General features: G+C 43.6%; 1 protein-coding gene and 1 pseudogene across 3 annotated transcripts in view; one reads left to right on the plus strand and one right to left on the minus strand.

Moving 5' to 3' along the window:
• Positions 1-25,052, minus strand: part of ADAMTS18 (ADAM metallopeptidase with thrombospondin type 1 motif 18) — a 126,992-nt gene extending 101,940 nt beyond the window's left edge. The window contains exons 1-3 of one of the 3 annotated variants that reach the window (XM_053608701.1): positions 24,963-25,052; positions 24,785-24,872; positions 21,691-22,007 (exon numbers count right to left, since the gene is read on the minus strand). In XM_053608701.1, the coding sequence (XP_053464676.1) occupies positions 21,691-22,007; positions 24,785-24,872; positions 24,963-25,052 (495 nt within the window). Of the gene's footprint in view, positions 1-21,690; positions 22,008-24,784; positions 24,873-24,962 lie in introns of those variants that run through there. The other 2 variants (XM_053608697.1, XM_053608699.1) reach the window with 2 other exon arrangements.
• LOC128598434 (60S ribosomal protein L12-like) lies at positions 6,691-7,222 on the plus strand (annotated as a pseudogene).
• Positions 25,053-27,350: the final 2,298 nt, after the last annotated feature.

A 27,350-nucleotide genomic window follows, 5' to 3' on the forward strand; every position in this document is an offset into this window, starting at 1 on the left:
ATGAGCCAGGCTAGTTTTTAATTTTTTTTACTGATTCTCAAAATTTGGTGAGCATGAGAATCCTCTAGGGAACTTATTGAAAGTGCAGATTCCAAGGGTCCCAGCCCTGAGATCGTGATTTAATAGATCTTGCACAGGTCCTAGGAATGTGAATTTTATCAAACACGACCAAATGATGCCTGTGCAGAGTCTCACTATGTTGCCCTTGGTAGAATGCCATGGTGTCACAGCTCACAGCAACCTCCAACTCTGGACTTAAGCGATTCCCTTGCCTCAGCCTCCCAAGTAGTTGGGACTACAGGCACCTGCCACAACATCTGGCTTTTTTTTTTGCAGTTGTCATTGTTGTTTAGCAGGCCTGGGCTGGGTTTGAACCCACCAGCCTGGGTTTATGTGGTCGGCACCCTAACCACTGAGGTATGGGCGCTGAGACCCATTCCTTCCCTTTCCAGTGAGTACACTGAGACCCAGAGCAGGCAAATGATTTTATACAAGTATTTGTTAAGAATCTTAGAACTAAACCCAAGTCTCTCGACTCCACACCTTTATAGAAGGTAACCCATGACTTTTCCCCAATTGTTGTAATCCATTAAGGAAGCGATGCTACAAGGACAAAACTGAGCACTAAAAAGGAGAAAGGGCAATAATAGTGGAGTTCCCTCTTCAGAAATGAGCTAAAACCAAACCCAGGACCAAGTACAGGTGGCTGCAAACACTTGGTTGTGCACAGTCAATATGGCAACAGATTTATTTAGAGCAATAAATCTTTGCAAAGCCTTCCTTTCTATCATCAAACCTCACTCATAGTGTGGCAAGCATCTAGCAGTTCTGAAAGACCATCCTATCTTTTCAAAGTGGCTCATTTATTCCAACTGAAGCCCCTATGTTCCTGTCAAGCACCAAGGAAGCATCAACATCCACTGACTATTTGTTAGGTGATGAGCTAAAGTGAGTAGTGTGGCTGTAAGGATTTATTGTGATGGCAATGCTTACTGAGCACTGGGGCCACTGCTACGTACCACGGGGCACTCACGCTCACTGCCTCTCCTCCCAGGACCTCCTCACAGCTAGGTCCCTTACCTCTGTCCTTGGTTCTTCGCTCCACCATCAATTCATCAGTGATACCTTTCCTGACCACCCCGTGGGAAAGAGCACGCTGGAGGCTACCTCATGCCAACACCCTTCTCAGGACCACTCAGGCCATAGCACTTCCTGGATGCCCTCTCGTTGAATCTGGTCATCACTCAAGACATATCTGATGAGCCAATGCACTGAGCTGGTGTTTTTAAATATTTAATGATGCACATTACTGTGGAGTTCATATGCTCAGGACACGAGCCATCCAGTGTAGGAGACAGACATTACTGACATAATCACAGCACTGAAGTATAGAAGCATAACTGGAGTATAAAAAAAGAAGAGGTGCAAGGTCAACTTTGTCCAAGAACAGTAGAGAGGCCTTGTGATGGTTATTTTTATGTATCAACTCAACGGGGTCATGAGATGCCCAGATGGATATTTAAACATTATGCTGGGTATGTTTGTGAGGGTGTTTCTGGATGAGACTGACATGTGAATCAGTAGACTGAGTAAAACAGATGGCCTTACCCTACATGAGGGGCATCTTGGCTCATCATTGAAGACCTGAATAGAGCAAAAAGGCTGAGGAAGGGAGAGCTGGGACATCTGTCTTCTCTTGTCTTCTGACTTGCACTTGAACTTATACCACGGGCTTTCTTGGGGCCCCACCTTGGCAGTAACAAATTTTGGGACTTCTCAGTCTCCATAACACATGAGCCAATTTCTTATAATAAATCTCTTTATATATACATACATACACACATATTTACATATATACAAATAATCTTTTGGCTAGAATTGGGTTCAGTGAAAAGAGAACACTTCTACAACATTGATGGGAATGCAAACTAGTGTAACCACTATGGAAAACAGCATGGAGATTCTACAAAGAGCTAAAAGTAGACCTATCATTTGATCTAGCAATCTGACTACCAGGCATCTCCCTGAAGGAGAAGAAGTCACTATACCAGAAAGATGCGTGCATGCATAATGTTTATCACAGCACAATTTGCACTTCCAAAGATATGGAATTGGCTAAAGTGCCTATTGATGGATGAGTAGACAAATGTATCAATGCAATGCTGTTCATCCATAAGAAAGGAAGGAATAATGTCTTTCTCAGCAATCTGGATACTTAGGAAACCACATTCCTAAGTGAAGTATCTCAGGAACAGAGAAACAAATGTCGCATGTGTTCACTTACAAGTGGGGACTAAGCAACGGGTATACAGGGTCATACAGAATGGTATATATGGAGAAAGTGAGGCTTTAAGAATAAAACTGAGCACCAGAAAAGAGAAAGGGCAATATTATTGGAGACCTTCTTCAGACATGAGCTAAAATCAAACCTAGGACTGGGTACAGGTGGCTTTGGAGGAGCAGAAGGTAAGATCGGGAGGGGGCCGAGGGATCAAAAATTACCTCTGGGTGCAACACATACTATTCAGGTGACAGGTACATTAAAAACCCTGACTCCACCACAACACCCAGTACAATTCATCCATGTACCAAAGAAACCACTTGTACCTCCCACGTCTATAGAAATAAGATAAAGAAAGAAATAAAATGAGGGTGAGAAAACAGAGAACTCTATTTGTTGTACTTCCCTGGAGAATCCTGGCTAACCTATACCCATCACGCTCAGCTTATCAACAAGAAAGGAAGAAAAGGAAGGAGGCACACATGAAAATCACCCACTGCCTTGCTCCTAAAGTGAGAGTTCTTTGTGCAGAGTAAAAGCCACCTGCTCTTCATTTCATGCGTGCCTGAGAAAACTCTCTTCTGCTCTTTTGGCCTGAGGAAGTCAGGAATCAACAAAAAAATATGTAACGTTGGAACCAAAGTCAGGCTCTAACTCTTAAGCTATGGAAGAAGCCACATCTGGGGCAGGACATGAGAATCCTTCTACTGGGTTGAATTCTCCTTTCTTCCCATGGAGGTTGCCCGTTTCAGTTAGCATTTGCCACCCGCAAGGACAACTCATACCCGATAACTAAATTTTCTGACACATTAAATACGATCCCCAGTCAGATACAATATATTTTTGAATGCCCACTACTTTGGATTATTTTTGTCACTGAAATCCTCTATAAGAGGAGGAAATTTGTAACAGTGGGGAATTGGATTTTAATTTCCTGACTATGGATCTTTTAAAAACTATATTTTGCTTTGCTTTCTAAATATGTTATTTCGTGTAACTAGGAAAGTTATTATAAAAACAAACCATGATGCTGAGACTTAATAAAGAGCTTTCCCTTTAACAAAATAAAAAGAGTAAATGTTTATTAAATAAGGCTGTTTTGACCAAATATAATTATCAGAAAATTTGCACATGAATCATAAATTCTGAAGCTTTTCAGAAACATAGTCTCTTCCACTTATTTTCATGGGAAATATGTCATCCGGCATCTTTATTTTGAATCTGCTTTCACACCGGAATTGAATGGTTTTCTATGCAATCATATAATGACCAAAGTGCCACCAAATCAAGATATGAACTTGTCCAAATCAGATTCAGCTGACAAATATCCAGGCTCAAAACTTTTAGTAGACCAGTCAATAAAGCGGAACTTTTAGAGAACCTCAGGGCAGGAGATGGCTATCCCAGCACTGTCCAGTACAATAGCCATCACTGGGCATTTGAAATGTGGCTGATCTGAACTGAATGTCCACTACATTTCAAATGTACAATAAAGGCCGGGTGCAGTGATTCACACCGGTAATCCTAGCACTGTAGGAGGCCGAGGCGGGTGGTTGCTTGAGTTCATGAGTCCAAGATTGAGAACTCTGTCTCCAAAAAATAATCAGGTATTGTGGTGGGTGCCTGTAGTCCCGACTACTTGAGAAGCTGAGGCAACAGGACCACTTGAGCCCAAGAGTTTGAGTTGCTGTGAGCTATGCCACTCCACCAAGAGGGACAAAGTGAGCCTCTGGCTCAAAAAACAAAACAAAACAAAACAAACAAAAAATAAAAACCCCAAATGTACACTGGACTTTAAAAATCATGTGAAAAATAAAAATACTTCACCAAATAATTGCTATATTGGTTATATTTTGAAATAAAATTTTTAAGTATTAAATAAACTAACACCAAAATTTTTACCCATTTCTTTTCCTTTTCAATGTGGCTTCTAGAAAATTTAAGGTTGGCTTGCATTGTATTTCTACCACACAGCACTATGCTAGAGCAAAGAAGAGGTAAAATTCCATGCATCAGAAAACAGAAACAGAGGATTTCATGGCGGGGGTGGGGAACATATACACACTTCTGTTGCCATTATTAAAAAGCAAAAATCTATGGCAGACTAAAACTAGAGACATTCAAATAAACATCTTTAAAGATGCAAATAAACTGCATGTGAAGGTTGAGCAACATAATCCATCACTAAGCATTCTTGGTTTACAACATTACCTACCCCACACGTTGTCGTCCAAACAAATCAAAGACATCAATTAAAAGTGGTTACAGAGTGTGAAGTCATCTTCTAAGCCAGCCATGAAGTCTCTGTCTCCCTCCAACTACTCCCTGACACACATATAATGTGCTCACTTGTATTTACTGCTTTGGAGGCATCTGTCATCAGGGCTGACAGACATGGAGAGGTGAGTAATAACAGGAAAACTGACATACAAAGCAGTGAATCAACAAGACCAATGATGCAGCCAAGTGGCAGTGTGAGGAGCAAATACTGACAATGCTGGATGCCATAATCCTCTGTGCTGTGGGCGCCGCACCCCATAACCGCTGATCCATGAAGCATACAGGCAAACTGCCCATTGCATGTACCTGTCGGCCCTTCCATGCCCAACACCCCTGTTGCATTATGCCTGCCTATTACCTCTATGAGACTCTGAGCTCTTTGCAGAAAGCATCCATAGCTCATTCCTTTCTATAAAGTGACAGAAACTAAAGTTAAATCAGATTAACAAAAAAGAGGAGGCTGTTGTTCATATGTATGCACGGAAAGCCTAAAATACTTTAATTCCAGGCATAGCTGGACATCATGACCCTATTCTCAAGGGACAAGATGGTTGTAAGCCACTCTGCACTCCTACATGCTACCCTCCGGTCTCCCAGAATTTGATGTTATTTGCTCTGAACCTGCTATATCTTTATCCCTGAACTAAGCTCTGTAGTCAGTGATATCTGGTGTCCTGGCTGGTCACTATGTAAAACACGTCACCTCCTCCTAAATCTCATGGACTTGAGGCAGAGGTAGGAAGGGTAGGTCTCCAAGAAAGGCTTCAATGTTATCAAAAGGCTGGGGGAGAGATACTAGGCAGGCAAAAAAATTACAGGTGGCCACTGTCATTTCTAAATTTCTACCTAAGATACCAAATTGATGGCCTTTTCTTTTATTTTCAGATGAATGAATGAATAAGAAATATACCCAATGCATGATGTATTCCAAACACATATATGATCTATTTATAATCAACCAGAATGATAATTATGTACCTTTATGTAACAAATGTTTATTGAGCACCCCTTATTTGCCAGAGACTAGTCTAGCCACTAGAAATACAGAGAGCAAAGCCCCAACCTTTCTGGAACCAATATTCCAGAGGGAAAGAGTATAATATGCAAGAAAATAAACCAATCAGAGGCTGAGAGGTGGTTGCAAAGAAAAATAAGGCAGAAGATGGGCAGTGACAGAGGTGTCAGGGAAGAACTCTCTGCAAGGATGACATCTGCACAGAGAAGTGGGGAAGGGGAGAAGGAACCAGATGGCTGTTTGGGGGAAGTGACTTTGCCTTGTAGGTGCAAAGTCACTGACATGTGACATCTGGGGCCACAAGAGCTGGGGTGGAGTACACAGTGACAGAAGAGACAGGGACCTTGCAGCCCTGGTAAGAAATCTGAAATGCATGACGTGTTCAATGGAAAGCCATCAGCTGGTGTAGAGGAGGGTACTATGGGTACTGCTGGCTACTATGAGAACAGACTATGGGGACACAGAGATAGAAAAGAGTCACTAGATAAAACCTGCTGCAGGAATCCTGGAGAGAGAAGAGAGTGGTTTGGACGCAGCGAGAGAAACGGAAATAATACGTGGTCCACAGTGGGCACATTTCGAATGTGAGCAATGAAATTGATGTGGCCTTGTGCATAAGCTGACTTGGCATTTCTGTATCTCCAAGTACAATGCCATCACTTACACTGCTTGCCCAACATATTAAAAATTCATCTCATCACTTCCTTATTTGTGCTCCCTGGTGCTTTAAATGTGCTTTTGCTATAATTTTGTGGCAGTGTCCTTATGAATTTATTCCCTACCCTCACATGGAGAACATGGATGGGTGGATGGATAAATGGAAGGGACAAAGGAATACAGGGAAAAGAAAGAAGAAATGTCAAGTAGTTACTGACAGTTAGAATACAAGTCCTGAACTGACTTTGACTTTGCTTATCTGTTTGTAGAGCTTGAGTATTTTAGAGGATGCTGCTGAGGATATAAATGCCCGTGCAATATTCATGGTCAAAGGAAGGGATGACAGAGACAGGTTAAAGGGTTAGGTGTGGTGAGTCTATGCATACAAGAGAACTAGGTTCCAGGTTTGCAATCCAGTTAAAACAGCTCCTGAGCCCAAGGGGCAACTTAGTCGTCCTGAATCTGGGTTCATCAGACACCAGCCAGCTCCACCATGCAGCCTAAGTCTGACCCCAATGAGATCAAAGTCGTGCATGTGAGGTGCACTGGTGGCAAGCTGGTGCCACATCTGCCCTGGCCCCAAAGATCAATCCCCTGGGTTTGTCTCCAAAAAAGGTTGGTGATGACATCACCAAGCCAACTGGTGACTGGAAGGGTCTGAGGATGACAGTGAAACTGACCATCCAGAACAGACAGGCCCAGACTGAAGTGGAACCTTCTGCCTCTGCCCTCATCATCAAAGCCTTCAAGGAATCACCGAGAAACACAAAGAAACAGAAAAACATAAAACACAACAGAAATACCACTTTTCATGAGATTGTCAATATTGCCAAATAGATGCAGCACCCATCTTTAGCCAGAGAACTCTCTGGAACCATTAAAGAAATCCTGAGGATGGCCCAGTCGGTAACTGCAATGTTGGTGGCCACCACCCTCACGACATCATAGATGACATTGACAGTGATGCTGTGGAATGCCCAGCTAATTAAAAAGTGCAAAGGAAAATGTTTCAATAAAGGATCATTTAACATCCCCCTTCCCCCCAAAAAAAACACAACTCCTGTCTCTTCAAGTCTGCGGCCTATTTTAAAAGAAGTCAAAGTGTAAACACCCCAAACACACTCAGTAGGTAGAAACCCTGTATACTTGTTCAAGGTCGTCTGGCAAGAGCACACACTTCACGGAACACAGAGACACATTCCCTCTTTCATTCCCAGAGCTGCCTCTTGCCCCTGTTCTTACAGGTCAAGGGAATATACAGGACATTTAACTTTGATCCCCACAATAGAATCCACATCCCTATGGTTAGGTGCCCTTCCTCACAAGAATGCAAGGGTAAATTTTATTATAAATATACCTCTGTTTCTTTAGAGATCCAGGCATTTTCAGTCTGAGTTGGCATGCTGTGAAATTCAAAAGCAAATACACATCTTTTAAAGCATTCCCAGATGGTTTCTCTGCTGCCATCCAATCAGTCCCCAGCCCCTGTGCACCATGCCTGTGCTGTCTCAGCAGCCAAGTTGCTCATTATTCTTTTTTTTTTTTTTTTTTTTTTTTTTTTTTTTGTGATTTTTGGCCGGGGCTGTGTTTGAACCCGCCACCTCCGGCATATGGGACCGGCGCCCTACTCCTTGAGCCACAGGCGCCGCCCCATTATTCTTAATCAATATTCTTCATCACACTGAAATCAACATCACAAAATTCTGAGAATAAATGTATACACATATAAGTGCATTTTGTTAAAGAAGACAGTTTGTGATTTTGCCATATCAATGGTTATCAGCTGGGAGACGGATACAACTATGCTCCCTCCCATCCCACCTCCTTCCCACTCGCCCAACACTTGGCTTTGTCTGGAGACATTTTTGATGACACAACTGCATGGATGCTACTGGCATCGAAAGGCCAGAGGCCTGGAATGCCTCTAAACATCCTACGGTGTATAGACACAGCCCCCACAAGAAAGAATTACACTTCCTACCAATAATGCCCTATTGAGAAACTCTGTGCTAAATATAATAATTTCCCGAGCAATTTAAAATGGGGACTATCTAAGGGAACGTAAAGTTACCTGTAGAGTAACCACTGTGGGCATTTGCTACACCTATTTTCTACCACTGCTGGCAAAACCACGGCACACTTAGCAACTTGAAAACACCCAATTATTAACTCTCCATTGTTCAAGTCAGAAGAGTGGGCACAGAGTGATTGAGTTCTCTGTTCAGGGTCTCCCAAGGCTAAAATCAGATGGCGGCCATGCTATATTCCTTCCTAGGAGGTCTGAGAAAGAATCCATTGCCATAACCACGCAGGCTGCTGGCAGAAATTGGTTGCCTCCCATTCCCTGCTGTCAGCCAGAGTTCAGTTAGCTCCCTGATGCCCCCACTGTTCTTGGTGACAGGGTCCTTCCCATCTCCAAAGCCTAAATGAAGAATTTCTCATATGTTAAACCCCTCTAGCCATGAACCTCTTCTGACTCCTCCTGTCTTTGACTTCTAGACCCAGATTTAAAGGGCCCCTGTGATTAAGTCAGACCCTAGCTGGAAAATCTCCCTACCTTGAGGTCAACTAGTTTGGAGTCATAATCATATTTTTAAAATTCCTTCCCAGTGAACACTGTTACACTGCTGGTGGGACTGCAAACTAATACAACCTTTCTGGAAGGAAGTATGGAGAATCCTCAAAGAACTCAAATGAGACCTCCCATTTGATTCAGCAATCCCATTACTGGGCATCCACCCAGAAGGAAAAACAATCCTTTTACCATGAGAGCATTTGCACCAGACTGTTTATCAAAGCTCAATTTACAATTGCCAAAATGTGGAAACAACCTAAATGCCCACAAGCTATGGTATATGTACACCACGGAATACTATTCAGCCATTAAAAGAGATGGAGACTTTACAGCTTTTGTATTAACCTGGATAGAGGTGAAACACATTCTTCTTAGTAAAGCATCACAAGAATGGAGAAGCAAGAATCCAATGTACTCTATTCTAATATGAAGACAGCAGATAATCTAATACAAGGGGGGGAGGGTAGAGAAATGAGCAAGTGGAGAGAGGGGAGGAGGGGTGGTGGGAGGTTGGGGGTCACGGTGTATGGCTCACCTCTTGGGGGCAGGACACAATTTTAAGAGGGACTTTACCTAACAAATGCAATCAATGTAACCTAATTCTTTGTACCCTCAATGAATCCCAAACAATGAAAAATAAATGAAATTCCTTCCCAGTAATACCTTGAATATTGATTGATTAAACACGTGGGAGAAGGTGTCCAAGGTCTGACAATCAAGGTCATGAACTGGGGCTAGAAAAAGGGCAACACACTTCACTGCTGAATATCACTAAGGTCACCTTCAAAGTGCTCCCCTGGGGAAGCTATGCACCAATGCCATCACCCAGTCCACCCTTCAAAACAATTTTGGATCTCTTTTTCTGGAATGACCATCAAAGCGGTCACTGTATGACACACAAAAACATGTAACAACAATAACGAATGCCACCCAGCAAGACACCGCCTCATGTCGACAGGAACACAGCTGTGAGACACCGATATACCAAGGTTACGAAACCTCACTCAATTGCTTATACGGGGCTGCCAATGTAAGCCCACGGTGGCAAATTTGAGAACTTAATTGTCAGACCTCATACAATGACAGTGCTGATGGTCATTCCAGAAAAAGAGTTCGAAAATTGCTTTGAAGGGTAGATTAGGCACTTGGCATCCGTGTACAGTTCCCCAAGGGGAGTCCTTCTAAGGTGACCATAGTGATATTCAGCAATGAGTATGCAGCACTTTTTCTAGGATGAGTTCATGAACTTATCAGACCTCCTATGTACAACAAGGGCCAGGAATCTTGGGGGCTATTTTAGAAGTCTGCCTTCTACATTTTTTACATGGTTATCTCATTTAATTCTCACAACAGTGCAGCAGCCCTTTGAAGTCTTTTCTTCTTTTTTCAAACTCCACACTACAGAGAAGGAAACGAGATTCTCAGATAATTTGATAATGTCTCCAAACCCGTAAAGGGTACATGAAAACTATTATTTTTTGCAACTTCTTCCGAGTCTCAAGGTATTTCAAAATAAAAAAAAGAACAATTTTCCTAAGATCATAGACCTGATAAGTGAGACATGGGCTTCTAAAATTCCATGCATTTTAACATGTCATCCTGCCATCTTACACGAGGCATTTGTGGGTGGTAATACCTCTAAAACTCCAAACATTTACCTAGGCTAGGGGCTCTCAAACTTGACTGTACCAAAACTACCTGGGGAGTCTTTAAAAAATACAGAAAACAGGGCCCCCCAAGTATTCTTCTTTAAGTGGACAGGGGAGGGATCAGAACATAAAGCATCTGTGTTTTTTCAAAGCTCCCTGCATTAAAAATTCACTGTTCCAGACTTGTTAGTTATAAACGACAGTGCTAAATATGTAACATCACATGGAGATTAGTATTTGTTTCATACACAAAAGGAAGACTTTTGAGAATGGATTTCATTTTGCTTTGATGTATTTTACCAGGAAACAAAGATAGCAGAACCCTGAGATAAAGCGTAGCTGCCATTAGCATCAAGAGTGAAAGTACAGTGAAGTGTAAGATTTTCTTTTCATCATGGCTCTGCACAAGATTAAAACAGACCCAGACTCAATAACCAAGGTGAAAAAAATATATTGTGTTCATTATTTACCCACAAAAAATGAATTCTGAATACTGTATCATTTGCCTCTGGAAGGGGCAAGGGACAAACAGGAAAGGAAGAGAAAGGATCGTAAGATCTCAGGGTGAAACCACAGTCACAAAGAAATGTACGCGGGTGTAGGAGAGCTCGGTAAATCAGCAGAAAGATAATCTCCTTTTACCAGCTTATCTCCATTCCATTCAAGTGCCGTCTCTCAAATAAGGGTGTACACATGGCTGACTTCTAGTAAATTAGCGCTGGGCACTGTATAATTTCTGTTAGAAAGCACAGCCCCCTCTGACTGGTGGTGGTAATAAGAGCAGATAAATATCCCGAAGCTCAGAGGCATGAATAAGCAATCAAAGGAATTCAGCTGAAAATGAAATCCTTCGATACATCAAAAGCATCCCTTCAGGAGAGGTGAGTATGCCGTCCAGACAGAACATGCTCACCAGACTTGTATTATGGTATTTGAGTGTATTTTGCCCTATAATTGGATAGGAAAACCGTGGGAACAGACTTCCATGGGAATAACTTGATGTAACTGAAGAGGACCTCCAGGGTTTATGCAGAGTTGTGTATGAAGTCCAAGCAAATAGTTTTGGCCATGAAAGCCTTAATGTGCCCTGCTATCATCAGGCTCGTTTATATTTAGACTTCAGAAATTAATTTTCTCTTCAATTGTTTACTGCTGATGGTGGGAAATCATGCAATTTCACCAACATACAAGCTCTGCTGCAGAGAGCTATTCTAATCAACTGTCTGAGGCTCATGGAAAACAAGAATGATATACAGCCAAGGTATCAGTGACAGTGATGTTAGGTGGCTAATGTCAACACTGGCAAGCCATCCCTGGCCTCAGTTAATGTCTCATAGGTATGACACACCTCAGCTTTTCACAAAATAGGTCTTTCTTCCTCTCGCTTCCCCTCCTCCTAAAATACAGAATTACACACAGAATCACATCTGCATGTTCTTTTCAGCAATAGCAAAAAACTGGAAATTAGAAGGAAATTAACTTGAAGCAATCTATATATGTAGTGGTAAGGAAAGACCTCCAAAATATACCTTTTTTCTCTTTTGGAGACAGAGTCTCATTTTGTCGCCCTCAGTAGAGTGCCATTGTGTCACAGCTCACACCAACCTCAAACTCTTGGGCTCAAGCAATTCTTTTGCCTTAGTCTCCCGAATAGCTGGAACTACAGGTACCTGCCACAACACCCGGCTATTTTTAGAGATGAGGTCTCACTCTGGCTCAGACTGGTCTCAAACCTTTGAGCTCAGGCAATCCACCCGCCTCGGCCTTCCAGTATGCTAGGATTACAGGCATGAGCCACCGTGCCAGGCCCTTTATACATCATTTTTTAAGCACCCTCCTTCCCCCAACAAAAAAGATGCTTCAGAAAAAGTATGGATTAATATAATTTACATATAATTTAACCTCCCCGCACCCACACACATATACACACTGGTTCCATAATGACTTTCAAACTGATAACCATGGAGCCCTTAGTTTGCTGTAGCTCATTCCACACCTTCTTCTATGCGTTAATTCACAGATCCGATACATAAAGCAAAATGTGGCTTAGTCATGTTCAGATGCATCAGTGCCCTCCCCCCAGGCATAGGCAGGTGAGGGAGCAAATGACACTCAGAGCCCCACATGCTTCTGCTCAAGAATTCTGTATGTTACAGCTGCAGAGTTGCAGAGGCAGTCAGGTAAGATGCCAGGCACCCAAGGAAATGTTTAAAGCTCAATCTCAGAACTCAGGAGACTCGGCACGGAAGGAAGCCACGCAGGAAGAAGAAGAGTGATGAAGTGACTGGACACCCTGCACCCAGCTTTGCTGAAAGGCAGCCAATCCTATTACAAGGTGGGAAGGAAGGGAGGCTGGGGAAGAGGGAGGAAGGAGATAAGACGGGGGAGGGGCGAGGGAGAGGGGAGATGGGAGGGGCGAGGGGGAGGGGAGATGGGAGGGGCGAGGGGGAGGGGAGATGGGAGGGGGAGAAGAGGAAGGGGAGAGGAGGCAGAGAAGGAAACAGGAAAGGAAGAAAGAAGGGAAGGATAAATAGTGAGGAAAAAGGATTAGAAAAATCATTCTACAGCCAAAAAAGACATACTTTTATGCTTAATGCAGTGTGAGATGGCGGTGTTCTACTTACCACTAGAATCCTGTAATACGTAACCGAGGACAATCTCTACATTTTGATTCACAAAGGGCTACCCTTGTGTCCCTGCCCTCTTAGCGTACATACTGGCTAACCCCGGTCTGGGCATTGGTGTCATAACATTCCATAAAGCAAAAACAATTCTCCCAAACAGGTTCAAGTAGTCCTGTTTCCACGGAGAAGGTTCTTTTCAGATACATTTAGTTCAGCGATTCATTAGCACTCGCTGGAACCATTGGTGAAGCTTTTCTTTGGCTCTATCCAGGACCTACTGAACTTTCAGAGGCAGGGCCTGAACATTTTTTCCCCCATGTTCTCAGTTTTGTAAAGTGGCTGACTAAAAGCTGTTGCTTTTTAGTAGCAATAACGATAATATTTAATTGCAACTGGTCTACCTCTGTGTATCAGCTAAATCTCCTCTCAATGGCTTCAGTGTTAATAGCCATATGTGCTCGATAAATATTAACTATTCTTTCTATCCAGGCTAAACTCTCTTCCGCCTGTGAGCAGTAAGAACTAGCATTAGCCAACTTTGAAAGCTCCTTTCCAGAAGGTCTGTAGTAATGATAATTATTACTACATCGTTCTCACTATAATAGTATCACTATGTGCCAGGCATTGCCTTAAGCATGCAATATCTTCTTAAACAATAGAGTATTTTTCTTTTTTGACTGCAGCAACCATAATCCCCATGGGACAGGTACTGTCATCATCCTCATTTTTCCTAACGAGGAAAGAAAAAAAGTGGAGAGAGGGCAAAAAAATTTCACCTGGGTTACACAGTAGTAAAGGTAAGAGCTGGAACTTCAGAATCTAAACCCAAAGCCATTATGCTAGGTTGATGATCCAAATCATTAACTCCTTGTGGGCCCTTCTGTTTAAGTTTCATTACCTTATTTGATGTCTCCACAGTTGATAAAGTTAGTTACTCCCGCTGCCCCCACCAAAATCTCCAAACATTCCCACCGTATGAGTTGCCAGTACCCAAGTGTTCTTTTCCTGTTCTGACAGTCTTGAGCTTGCAAAGGCTTCAAGACAAGATGGGGATGGATGGAGGGGCTTGATGGCCACTTCCCTCTTAGACCCTTCCCTAGTCCACAGTCAAAAGCAAACATAGTGGGTCTAGCTCTCTGGCAAGAACCTTGGCAATTTCCTTAAGAGTTTGGTCTCAGATTTTGTTAGAAGTATTGTTATGAGCAAATAATTCTTTTCACAAACCATGTCTAAAAAGAACATACAGAAACTAAGAAAAAAAAAATGGTTTCTTTTACCTCTCTTGATGAATTAAGTAACAGTCTAAGAAAACATCTTTGATTTGGGTCAGCCTGTCTCAAAAAAAAAAAAAAAACAAAACTGTAAGTATAACCCAGTCTAATCCTTCATTTCACATGATTGTCTCTGGTGACCAGAAAGTTCCAAGGGGGTATATGTCATTCAACAAACCCCTGCTAGCTAACAAGGCCCTCTGAAGCAGCAAAGCCCAGTCTCTTTCTGCCTGCCATGGACGAAGGTCATTTAACTTCAGCCCTTTTATGAATGGAAATCAGTTTTCTAAAGACTACTTGGCAGGCAGTGACCAGCAACAGACAACTCAATGACTGAGCTTTCTGAGTCATAAAATACTTCTGAAAAGGGGGAGATCAAAGTGTCCCTACCGTCTATTGAAATCCAAGTACTTCCAAAGTTCCTTGCAGGGACCCAGGCTCTCTGGAGAATGGGTCACTGCAGCCATAGTCCAAAAAAAGGCCACCACTAAAGAAAGATACAATGAGGACGGTAGGGCAGACAGCCATGGGGGAGAAATGCCACTTAGGGTTTAATTGTTGGGGACAAAGAAAAGAAAAATGAAGGGAAAGGAAGTGACAAAATTGGACGGCACATGAGGGATGGGGTGGGGGGTAGCTCTCGTGGCCACTTAATCAAGGTACAAATGTTCTACTTAGAGCCTTTAACACAGTGCTGGGGCTGGGTGGTGATCAGACACTGGGCAGATGACCCCAAAGAAACAGCAAAGCAGCCCACCACTCACGCTAGCTGGGCCTTCACGAAGCTTATTAATCAAAGGCAAACTCATCAATGCATTACAGAGCCCGGCAGAAACACAATGCAGTGACAGTTTTTGCATGTCTTTCCTCCATCTGTACATAAATAGAGCTTGGATTAGAGGATCTTAAGCAAGGAGTACATTTCTCCAGCTGGAATAGAAGTTATGTACTGATCAAGTACAAACGATCTTAGACCTAGGAATTGCTCTTTTATGGTGAAGGACAGATTCCCTGGTACAAGATGTTGATGGAAGCGTGGTTTAAAAAGAGGAGGAGTGGTTAAATTAGTATCCTACCTCTTGAGAGCTTTGCAATAACATGAGCACATTAAAAGGTATGAAATGCATTGTGGTGAAGATGTTTAACTATCTTTAAACCTCCAAAGTTTTTTTTTTTTTTTTTTTATTGTTGGGGATTCATTGAGGGTACAATAAGCCAATTACACTGATTGCAATTGTTAGGTAAAGTCCCTCTTGCAATCATGTCTTGCCCCCATAAAGTGTGACACACACCAAGGCCCCACCCTCCTCCCTCCATCCCTCTTTCTGCTTCCCCCCCCCATAACCTTAATTGTCATTAATTGTCCTCATATCAAGATTGAGTACATAGGATTCATGCTTCTCCATTGACCAGCCTCAGTGGCTCACACCTGTAATCCTAGCACTCTGGCAGGCCAAGACAGGAGGATTGCTTGAGCTCAGGTGTTTGAGACTAGCCTGTACAAAAGTGAGACCCCATTTCTACTAAAAACAGGAAAAAACTACCCAAGCATGGGGGCACACACCTGTAATACCAGCTACTCAGGAGGTTGAGGCAAGAGGTTTGCTTGAGCCCAAGAGTTTGAGATTGCTATGAGCTATGATGACACCACAGCACTCTACCCAGAGTGAGTGAGTGTCTCAAAAAACAAACAACAACAACAAAACCCTTTAAAGTTTCCTTAACTTACATAGTCACTGAAACTTTATTCATGGAGCACCTTTTAAGAGTTAAAAATCATTATTATAGTAGTAACCCTTTGGGGAATCATTGCTTTGGTGTTTTTTATGTCACCAGCAAAGTGTAAAGAGATGTTTCCTAGGGGGGGGAAATTCTATGACCAAACAAATTAGGGAAACTCCAGGTTTAAACAGAGTTGAACAAGTTGAACAAATGTCTTTAATGTAGAACCTTTCTGATGTCTTAAGATGCTAACATGCACTGTCAAGTTATCAGAGGTGGCAGTCATTTGACCAGTCCCCCCTTTCCTAAGACCACACCCTGTGAGCTACTCAACCCAGAGTGCTATTGAGTCGAAGCTTGGTCCTCAATAAAATAGCAAGTCCCAGGTCTGAAATTACTGCTCCACCTTTTCCATTTGGTTCCAGCTTTAAGTTGGAACCAAAGTTCTATGATTTGGTGCCAGCTTCCAGCTTCCACTGTGCTCTGAACTGTGCCCAGCACAATAAAGGTTAACAAATAGGTGTGAAATGAAAGAATGACATCTTTCCAATAAGTTCCAAAAATACAAGCATTTTCAATAGATGGTTCTCAAATGTTGGAATGCATCAGAATCATTTAGAGAATTAAAACTATCCATTACTGGACCCAGCTACCTCCCTGAGCTTCTGCTATGGGTTAAAAAGGAATCCGCATTTTTAGCACCTCCAAGGAAGCTAACATAGTTGATCACTCACTGAAAAATCACTATCCTATCCAAAGGGTTCACTAAGGTAGAAGATTCTTGAACAGACAAATGTCTTAGACCTCTTAGGACATGGGGGAAAGATATGGATTTGTTCTAATGGAAAAAATTATACAAAAGTTGGTTGCAGTTCAATAGCAAGATGAAGAGTCACCCTCCAGTGGCATAGGCACGTTGGATACAAAGACCTTTTTCATCACTGAGGGAGGCTGGATATAGTCAAAAGTACAGACAAGGTAGAGAGTGACTAGATTAAGCTAATCTATAAACCTGAGATTCTGGGACAAAGGCTGCAAATCAAAATATTTTCATTGAGGATGAAGAGTCTTCAGGTTGAGGGTGCAGGAATGACTTCTTCTAGTCGCCAGTATAAAGGCATTCAATTTTTTTAAAATAATCACCCCCAACATAATAGGCAGGATTCACTTCAGGAAGTTGGCAACTCCTGTTTCATGAATTATTTCAAGTAAGTGACAACCAGCTTAACTCCTGAGTAAGGTGAAACCTGTCAGTTTACAAGGGAGAAGTTACATTTTTAAAAAATTGTTCAAATATCTCAAGCATACATTAATTTTGAATTATTAAGGCGAATTCCCTGCTAGAAAATTTCTAACTAGAGTATGTGTGTATGAACGTCTGCTTGCATATATGTAAACATACATGTATTTCACTATTATAACGCCTTCCACCTTTGCTCATTTTCTTCCTGGATTTCTCTCACAGTCAAGATAATGAGAGATTTCCCACTGGTACTTTGTCAAGTTATTTAAAGGTGACATTACATTCCTCATCCATATGGCGTGCACACTAAGAGATTGCCAGCACATCTAAAGGGGCCCTGATTCTAGGGATCCAGTCCCACTTGTCGGGAAACAGTGATATGGAAGCTTCAAGTGAAGAAGTTTCATTTCCCAGCCTCATCCATCTCACGTCGGTCTCTGTATTCATGGAAGAAGGGTAGCCTGTCTTTTCTGGCATCTTAACTTCCATGAGTCTCTCCAACAAGCATGGTAGCAAATGGTTCTTCTCATGAACTCTTGAATCATCTATGATTCAGAATCCCTTACTATAGTTGCTCATTAATGTTAGAGGACCTGTGACTCTCTGCTTGGCTACAATGGCTGAGCACCATCTATGAGTAGCTACAAGGAAGAAGAAATTCTTGACTTGGTTATTTCTCCTCCATCTGGATCGTTCAATGTTCTTCATAAAGTGTCCCCCTCAAGCAATCTCGCAGGACTATTTCCACTACAAATAAATGAACTGTTAAGAGGTTCACAGTCATCATATCAAAGATGTCAAACTGGCAAAGGCATTTTTGTTTAGAATTCTTGTTTTTATTTTTAAAGAAAAAACTACCACGATGTAGGCTGAAAACATTTTTTACTATATCTTGTCCTTATATGACAAATCACAGAAGGAGGTATAAAAATGCCCAATAAGCTTAAGAAAGGGTACTGAACTTTACTCACCCATCAATGAGAATAGCTACAATGGAAAAGATAGACAGTAACAAGTGTTGGCAAGGGTGTGGAGCAACTAGAACTCTTAAATGCTGCTGCTGAGTACAAATCATTACAACCACTTTGAAAAGCTCCTTGGCAGTATTTACTAAACCCAAATACACAAAAGTTGGGTATATCTATGATCCAAAAATTTGAAATCCAATATGCTCCAAAATTTGAAATGTTTTGAGTGCCAACATGATGTTCAAGGAAAGTGCTCACTGGAGCATTCTGGATTTCAATTTTTTTTTTTATTAGAGATATCCAATCAATATATATACAGCAAATATTCCAAAATCAAAAAAAAATCCCAAATCTAAAATAATTCTTGGCTTGACACCTGTAGCTCATTGAGTAGGGTGCTGGCCACATATACCGAAGGTAGTGGGTTCGAGCCCAGCCTGGGCCAGCTAAACAATAACAACTGCAACCAAAAAAAAAAAAAAAATAGCTGGGCGTTGTGGGGGATGCCTGTAGGCCCAGCTACTTGGGAGGCTGAGGCAAGAGAATCACTTGAGTCCAAGAGTTTGAGGTTGCTGTGAGCTGTAATGCCATAGCACTCTACTGAAGGCAACATAGTGAGACTGTCTCAAAAAATAAATAAATAAATAAATAAATAAAATAAAATAATTCCATTTCCCAGCAGGTGGGATAAGGGCTACTCAACCTACATATAATCCTATGACTCTGCAACTTCTTTCTCAGGCATGTACTCAACAGAATGCGTCCATAAGTTTACCAAGAGCATGTCTTTAAATACTTAGTAGTGTTCTAGCCCCAAACTGGAAATAGTTTGATAGGACAACAATTAGATGGAAATAGTATGGCCTCTTCATATAGGAAAATACTTTATGCTTCTACTTATGTAAATATTTTGAAACAGGCAAAATTAAATTCTGTTGAAAGTTAAGATAGTGGCTACCTCCAGTGCATTGTGATGGGGAAGGAGGCAAGGAAGGTCTTCTGGGGGTCTTGATCCGGTTGATGGTTACATGAGTATAGACTTTGCCAAAATTTATTAAGCTGTGCTCTTATTTTTTTTTTCATTTTTCTGTGTGTACATTTTGCATGCTTCTGTATCTATACATTATATTTCAACACAAGTTCACAAAAATCAATACAGAGCAGCGTCTCAGCTTGTTACTTGTGTCTCTGTCCTCTTTCTTGTTTTGTTTCTTATTGTTTTCTCAAGCATGAGTGTGTTTGGGTTTTGCAGTTGTTTATCAAGTGCAAAAGGGAGTAAAAAGAATAGGAGGGGGGTAAAAGAATTGGGAAAACCTTGATTCTCTCTCCACCCCTTACCTTCCAGGGTCAACAAACTAGATAATCATAGTCAAATACCTGGAGGAGAGAGTCTTAAAAATCACCAACTGTGATCCATGAGAGCAAACTGAGGCTGAGAGAAGTGAAGTTCATTAACTAAGGAGACACACACCTGGTTTATTGAACCGTCGGGGTCACCTGAGTCACATGAACCCTGTCTGTATTCAAATCAGGCTGTCAATTACTTCTTTCTTACCTAGCACAAAGGTGAGGAATTTTAACCTACAGCATTGTTACGTGTTAAGCAATAATTTTCTCCCTGTTCAAAAGGTAGGCGAAATAACCCCACATCTATTAATCTGAGACAACTGAGCAGATTTCCTGTCCCTTGCAGAGAATGGAATCCCAAGAGAGGGGCGACGCCTGTGGCTCAGTGAGTAGGGCGCCGGCCCCGTATACTGGAGGTGGTGGGTTCAAACCCGGCCCCAGCCAAAAACTGCAAAAAAAAAAAAAAAAAAAAGGAATCCCAAGAGAACTAAACATGGGGAGGCTGAGTGTTGTTGGAAAAGAAAACGTTTAGAACCCGTGTCCCCTTCCAGGGACTGTGGTGGCGCCTTCTGTGTAAGGAGTCATTTAATCCCCATAGTGCTGTGATGTGAACTGTTGTTATTCCCATTTTACAGGTGAAGAAACTAAGGCACTAGATGTCACTTGTCTGGGACCCTCCTAGTAAGGCTTATATGAGAATTAGAACCTGGGAAAACTGCTTTTAACCACCGGTATGTGGAATGAGATGGTTTAAGCCACTGGGATGAGTGCCTAAACTCCCTCTGGGGGCTTTAGCATCTGAAATAGAAGAGAGAGAAATACAGGGAGTGATGCCAACAACAGCAGAAAAAGGACAAGAGATTCACCACAACAAAACCAACAAGAAAACCAAGACATACCATGTGCTTGTGCCCACACGTGTGTGGGTAACCACGTTCTAATAAATGGGTCGTGAATGCCCACATTCATTATTTCAATGGACGAGTTTAGTCGGGAATCGTTAAAGCTTTACTTCACTCTATACTTGAAATAGACCAAGGAGTATCAGGATTATAATGATGATGAAAGATTTTAGCTAAATTTCAGGCTATAATATGGGGGGCAGTTAAAAAAAAATAACTGAAAGTTTCCCCTAACAAAGAACACAGGAGTCTGGGTTCACCCACACCTAAGCCATCCCACTCTTGCTCTACGCCATGATGTTTCAAGTTCATTGCTAACTCCATCCTCAGTTGGGTTTTCTCATATTTCCTCCACCTTGGACTGTGTGTCTCAGCACACACAGGCCCTTCTGTCAGTTCAAGACACTTCTCCAGTGCTGCTCGCAATGAGATCGACCCAGGACAACGTTTACTGCCTGATATATTTGACTGAATCCTGAGAGGAGTATCATTTACACTGATATCCTCAGCCGGGCGCTCCACAGATGAGCATTACACAGAGAGGAAGAAATAACACTTGTCCCAAATGCTTTTAAATGTCCTTCCTCCCTGGATGCCACCACTCAAAAACCCTGCCAACTCAGAAATACGCCACACCCCATGCTAAAAGGATATTTCACGTGAGCAGGACACCACCAACAGATCAATTAAAAGAAAACAAAAGACCTTCCTCCAGTAACTCCAGTAAAGTCAAGGTTGATCTTACAGGGCTGTGGAGTGCAATTTCACATTAAAATACAGTTTTCCCATTTCAAAGCAACGGAGACACATGCAGCTTGTTAGATTTATAGACTGCTCGGTCTCCCAAGACTTCCCAAAGCGAATGGCATCCGTCAAATTAATTTCCTTGGGGATCGTCTCAAACATGGGAGAATGAAAAGGCCCAGACCATTAAACATCAAAAGAATGTTCTAAATGGTAATTAAAGTTCTATTATATTTTCTTTTTTTCTGGGAGCAGATTAGATTAATTCAATTGAGACTATTATAAGTATCAAAGCTGACAGTGTGACTGCGTGGAGTTGGCTAGAAGAGCACTTAATATTACAGACATCTGTTCATTCAAGTTGTACAAAACACGAAAAGGAGGAGCTCAACCCAGGCTGGGGCGCACTCACCAAGCCGGCACATGTAGACACAGCCACGGAGGAGGAGCTGTCATTTCTGATAAATCCCTGATAGAAACATCGCTGCACCTCGGGTTCCCAAGTCTCTGAAGCACCATTTTTTCCAAGTACCTGGACAATAAAGTGACTGCTCAAAATCGCCGATGGCTTAAGTTCTAAGTGTAGTTCCTGTCCAAATGCTGAAAATCGGTAGTGCAGGGAGCTCCTGGCACCCTGGGCTGATCGCTTTTTCCTGCCGTTGTACAAAATGTTGTGTGAAATATACGACCCGCCTGAGTCCACTTCTACCGGCGTGACAAAGACGTAATCTGCAATGGGAAAAGGTTCGCCTGTCAGCACCCGGAGTCCACAGTTCCAAATGGTCACTTTCCAACGGGCTGGCAAAGAACACCAATACAGCTCAAAGATATCTTTGTTCTTAGGGCTGTACACCTAGATCAAATGTAATTCAGAACAGCTCACAGAGAGGACCCTTCAGCCTCCACAAGGACATCTGTCATAGCAACGTCTGCAGAAACTCAAAGGCAAACGTGACGTTGATGAATTACAAGAAGGTGGACAATGCCACGCCTGTGCTTCTCCAGGGAAGAGACAGACTTTGAAAATATGAGCCATGGAGCTATCCTAGGTAAAAAACTGGAGGGGGGGAGGCAAAACTAATCAATACAAAATCATGAAACAAATAAATGATTTTTTTTCCTTTGAGGAGGTTAATGTCTTTGTGGTTAAACTGAATTGCCAGCATTTTGGGGGTTTAAATTTCGAATGATAACTCCAGGTTGGTTGGCTTCGCTTCATCCCTCAGATCAAGGACAAGCAATAGCCGTTTGGCATTTCCAATACTATTTTTGTGTGATCATAAAACGCCAGCGGTAGTATCAGCCTTTGCATTTAACTCTGAGCTTTCAGAAGGCCAGTCTCATTTCATTGCAAGCACAAAACATAGGGTATGAGTGAAAAATGTCTCAAAATTGTCAGACCCTTCCTACACGGTCTGATATGTGAAACTGCTCAGGCATGTTGGTTGAGGGAGTGTCAGATCAGGGGGCTCCTGGAAACTGGAAAGGCATGTTTAAAAATACCTTCTCCACTGCTCCCCAGAGCAGCACTAATTGCCGCATGTCCTATGGAGCAGGAGCTGAAACCCAATTTGCTGTGCGAGGCGAAGCCAGCACACTGTTTTCCTTCACAAAATATTGAGACTGAAAAGCATCATCCTACAAAATGATTTGGAATATGCCCTCTGTCCATTAAAAAAAAAAAAAAAAGCTCCACATGTCTACTTTCGAGGCATAGAATGGGAAACTAATTTGAAGAGTGTTTAGGAAGATTTTAAATAAGAGACATGTTTAAGTCACTTAGGTCCTTGGTTATGGACGGGGCGGGGGGGTGGGAGGAGGAAGAGGAATTTCCCCTTTCCCTAAACAGTCAACAACTCCCCCTAAAATAAACAAACCAAAACTGAGGAATGATCAGAAGTTCTGGAGCTAGCAGGAATCAAGGCGTGATAGTCTAATTAGGCTCGCATTTGAAAAAACAATCCAATCTGACAATAATTTTTGACTGTTTTCTTCTACATGTGAACCATCTGTGCTTCTCCCTCTGCCTGGGTAGCTCTTCTGTTTTCTATGCCCTTCCATGTTCTCCTGACCTTCTCTTTTAACTACAAAATGTGATATAATTGACATCTGTGTTTAAAAAATAATTAAGGGAGGGAAAGATTTTGCTCTTCATCTTGAAAGCCTGAGTCAGACACACAACATTTCTCTTTTAAAAAAATCTCTGATACGTTGCTTTACAGGTATATGACTTTTGATTAAATGCAGGGTTTTTTTCTTACAGAAAAACCCACCTCCTCCTTCTAATAGACCTAAGACATAACAATGAAAACCATTCCTGACATCCGCTCCAGTTTCTATAGTAAGTTGTAGAAACCTCCCTGTCCAAAATCATCTGAAACTCTGCTTGCCATGTGGGAGGCTTACCCAGCCAGCCTTGTATAGAACCAGCCAGCAAAGTGCCCCAGACACCTGCTACTAGCTTGTAGCTTGTTTCCCCGGGGAGGGCGTGGGGGGGCAGTAAGGAGGCTGATGATTATATTCCCTCCGTGGTAGGAAAAGGAGCAGCCAGCGTTCCCTGTAAAGAGCAATCTGACTGATGCCTGCAGGAGCTGACTAAAGATGAGGTCCTTACAGCAGGTGGTGTCTGGGACAGAGGGACCTCTAGTCATTTGCTCCTGATGAAACAAGGGTGGTTTTAGAAACTGCAGCCCAGCTCTGGTTGGCCAAAGAGTGAATCCCTATCTCCACCACCACGCGGTGCCCCAGTCCCCAACATGACCCCTTACCCCTTGGCAAGAGAAGGGGACAATCCGAAAAACTAAAAAAGCCATAAAATCCCCAGGCACTCGGAAGGGCATCAAGGTTCTGCCAGACACCGTGGGTCAGGAATGAGCTGTTCCTTTATAGCTGGTGGGAAACTCTCAAAATAAGGATTTCCCTTGGGGAAGTTAATAAATGACTAAAATGAAGAATGTTCTGGAATTCTGTGCTGGGGAGCGTCAGAAGAGATCAAAGTTACCCGCTCTCCTCTCTCTAAAAGCAATCTTTGCTCAGCCACAACACAAAGCAAGAAGGAGAGAATGAATAAATAAATAAATAAATAAATAAATAAATAAATAAATAAACGGAAGAGAAGTTGAGAGAGGAGGGAGGGTGGAGGGAGGACTGAGGTTCACGTGCGTTCCTCCCTCACCAAGAATGAGCTTATGAGGGCTTTCCCGGGAGAGGAAGGAGCCTTATAATTAGCCCCCAAGTCAATGCCCACTTCTTTTATAATTTCTCACGACAGTTTTTTTTTCCTTAAACCACCTGTGAAGGAAATTTTTTCTCCTGTATGTGACTTACACCTTCAGGCACTGATCTTCTGATAAGCTCCCAGCCCTTGCCACACCCCCCTTCCAACACGGCGCACACCTGTCGGGTTAGGGGGTGCGCTTGTCTGTGTCTTTTTTTTTCCTCATTAGGAAAAAGAAGGGACAAAGCGCCCGGAAAGGCTGTCTTGGGGGTGCAAGGCAAATACGAACCATCATTTAATCCGCTGGCGCCGCTGCTGTTGTCACTGGCTAAGGCGGCGGTGACCCAGGCATAGCAGAGGCAGCTCAGCTGGAGCGTCTGCAAAAGAAAAGGTGACACCGCGCGTGAGGGGCCGGCGGCGGGCGCCCCCTGCCACCCGCTCTCGGAGCACCCCTCGGTGGCACCTGCCTTGGCCACGCGCCCCAGTCCCGCCGGGCCCCACGGCGGACCCGAACCCGCGGTCCGGAGGGCGCACGCAAGCAGGAGGGCGCACTCCATGGTCAGGGGCAGGCGCGGTGGCTGCGCGGGGCGGGACGCGGCGGGCGGAGCGCTCGGGCGGCGCACATTCTCCCCGCAGCCTCGGAGCGCGGCGCCCCAGGTGCGGCGCCAGGTGGAAGCCGCCTCTGTTCACATCGCCGAGGACTCGCACCGGGGCCCCCCTCCTTCCTCCGGCTGCCCGCGCGCCCTGCCTTCTGCTGAAGCTGCAGCCCGCGGCACTCCAGAGGGTGCGAGGACTCCCCGGGCAGGGACCGGAGCGCCAGCGGCTGGGGGACCCTGTCCCTGCCTGCCCGCCCGCGCGTCGGTCTGTGTTGGTGTGAGCGTCTGAGGCTCCGGGGAAGGCAGCGCCGGCTGGCTCCCCAGCGCCGGGGCCGAGCGCCCGCCTCTCCGCACGGTGATTGGCGACCAGATGCTCCCGGGCTCTTCCGAGCCCCCGGGCTGGTGCGAGGGCGTGGGATTCCCCGCTCCGACTCCGGGGGAGGGGACGGAGGGGGGGGAGGCAGCGACCGCGGGGAGAGGGAGGGGAGCGCCCTGGGTCAGGCTGGGAACACGTAATTTAAGCGCATGGATGGAGGAGGTGAGGCAGAGGGAGGCGCAGGTAAGCGGCGCGACTTCTTACGCTCCAGACTTCTCGTTTGCAAGTCTCCTAGCGAGAGAGTCAAGGTATTTAGCGTCCTGGTCCCCAGCATCTCCCAAATGCCTAGAGCCACCCCATCCCCCATCCCATTTGCCTCAGGTCCTATCCTCAAGACTTGGGAAATATTAACCCCTTGATGACGATGAGGAAAAAGAGGCTCAGATGCGCTCAGAATACACTAGCTGCCGAAGAGGAGACAGCAAACCTAGGGCTGCCTGGAAGACCAGAACAATGAGCCTGTCGCTGTCTGCAGCCTGTGACAAAGTGAGGCAGGCGGTGGCCTTCCCCTTCTCCCACTGACCCTGCTTCCAACTCTTTAAGATTGTATCTTGGCCCCTGTTACCCAAACCTCCCGAAATCAGCCATAACAAACATCGCTCGCATCATCGTGAACCGGCATCCGGTTTGCTGTGTGCCTGGTGGTTTACTCAAGACATTTATTTGAGCCTTTGATCCTTGTCTGCAGTGATGAACCAAATACATTCTCCTGGGCCAGTGGAAAAGGCCACACTGGGTAACTTAAAAGAACCAAAGCAATCACCAATGCTATAAAGGAGAACAGGCTCCTTAATAAGAAAAATAACAGCAGAGTCCAATATGGAGGGTGTGGGAGATAAGATGTATACATGTGGAGGCTTCTCTTAGGAGCTGACACTTCAAATGAGGCGGAAAGAGAGCAGTTCAGTTTTATAGGAAAGAGGGGCGGAGTGGTCTGATACTGCATATCAGCAGAGTGAGCCCAGCAGAAGTAAAGGTCTTAAAGTAGGGAACATGTTTGCCACGTTGAACAAGTTACAGACCAGAGGAGAAGGCGGAAACAGCAGGTTGCTGGGTCAGCAGGACGCTGTGGGCTGGGGTGTAGCATGTCAGAAACTGTTAGATGTGAGTGAGTGTGAGTGAGTGTGTGTGTGTGTGTGTGTGTGTGTGTGTGTGTGTGAGTGAGAGAGAGAGGGAGAGAGGCGTTATCATCTCCAATGACAAAGCAATGTGGTTCCTTTTTGAGTTTATGGATTAGAGGCACTGAGGCAGGGCCAGAGAGGAACAGGTTAGGCATCAGCATCAGTGGAACAACAGCAACACATCTTGAACTAAGGTGGTGACAGTGTAGGTTAACATATTACCTCGCTCAGTCCTAAAGGTACCAAGACAATTAAAATGTGGTCCATGTCAAACTTAGAATAAGCGACAGCTCAACGCACAGAATCTGTTTCATTGAATGTAGCCGTGAAGGGTGAACCTGGCTGTAGAAACAGGATGAGAAAAGGCATCACGGGGAGAAAATCAGGGTTACACAATCACATGGGTTTCCCCAAGTAACCTGTTTAAGCTCTGTGGCCTCTTTTGTATAATCTATAAAATAGAAATCAACACAATACATCGAAAGGATAGCCTGAGGATGAAGTGAATGTTTTTTTCCAAGCACTTTATAAGTGGGCTTTAAAAGTAAGAGCAGATGATACCCGTACTTCTGTTACATCTTATATCAAAATTTAGTGGGCACCCAAATCATCTGTGATACTGATTTAAAATGCAGATTCCTGCACCACAGGGTATTAAAATTCTGATTCAAGAGATAGGGTGTAGGGCTTAAATAAGCATCTGTAGCAAGCACCTGTGTGTGCTTCTGCCACAAATGACTATCACGCTTTATGTGATTTCAA

Source organism: Nycticebus coucang, chromosome 2, assembly GCF_027406575.1.
Source record: "Nycticebus coucang isolate mNycCou1 chromosome 2, mNycCou1.pri, whole genome shotgun sequence".
In the NCBI taxonomy this organism is placed as follows: Eukaryota; Metazoa; Chordata; class Mammalia; order Primates; family Lorisidae; genus Nycticebus; species Nycticebus coucang.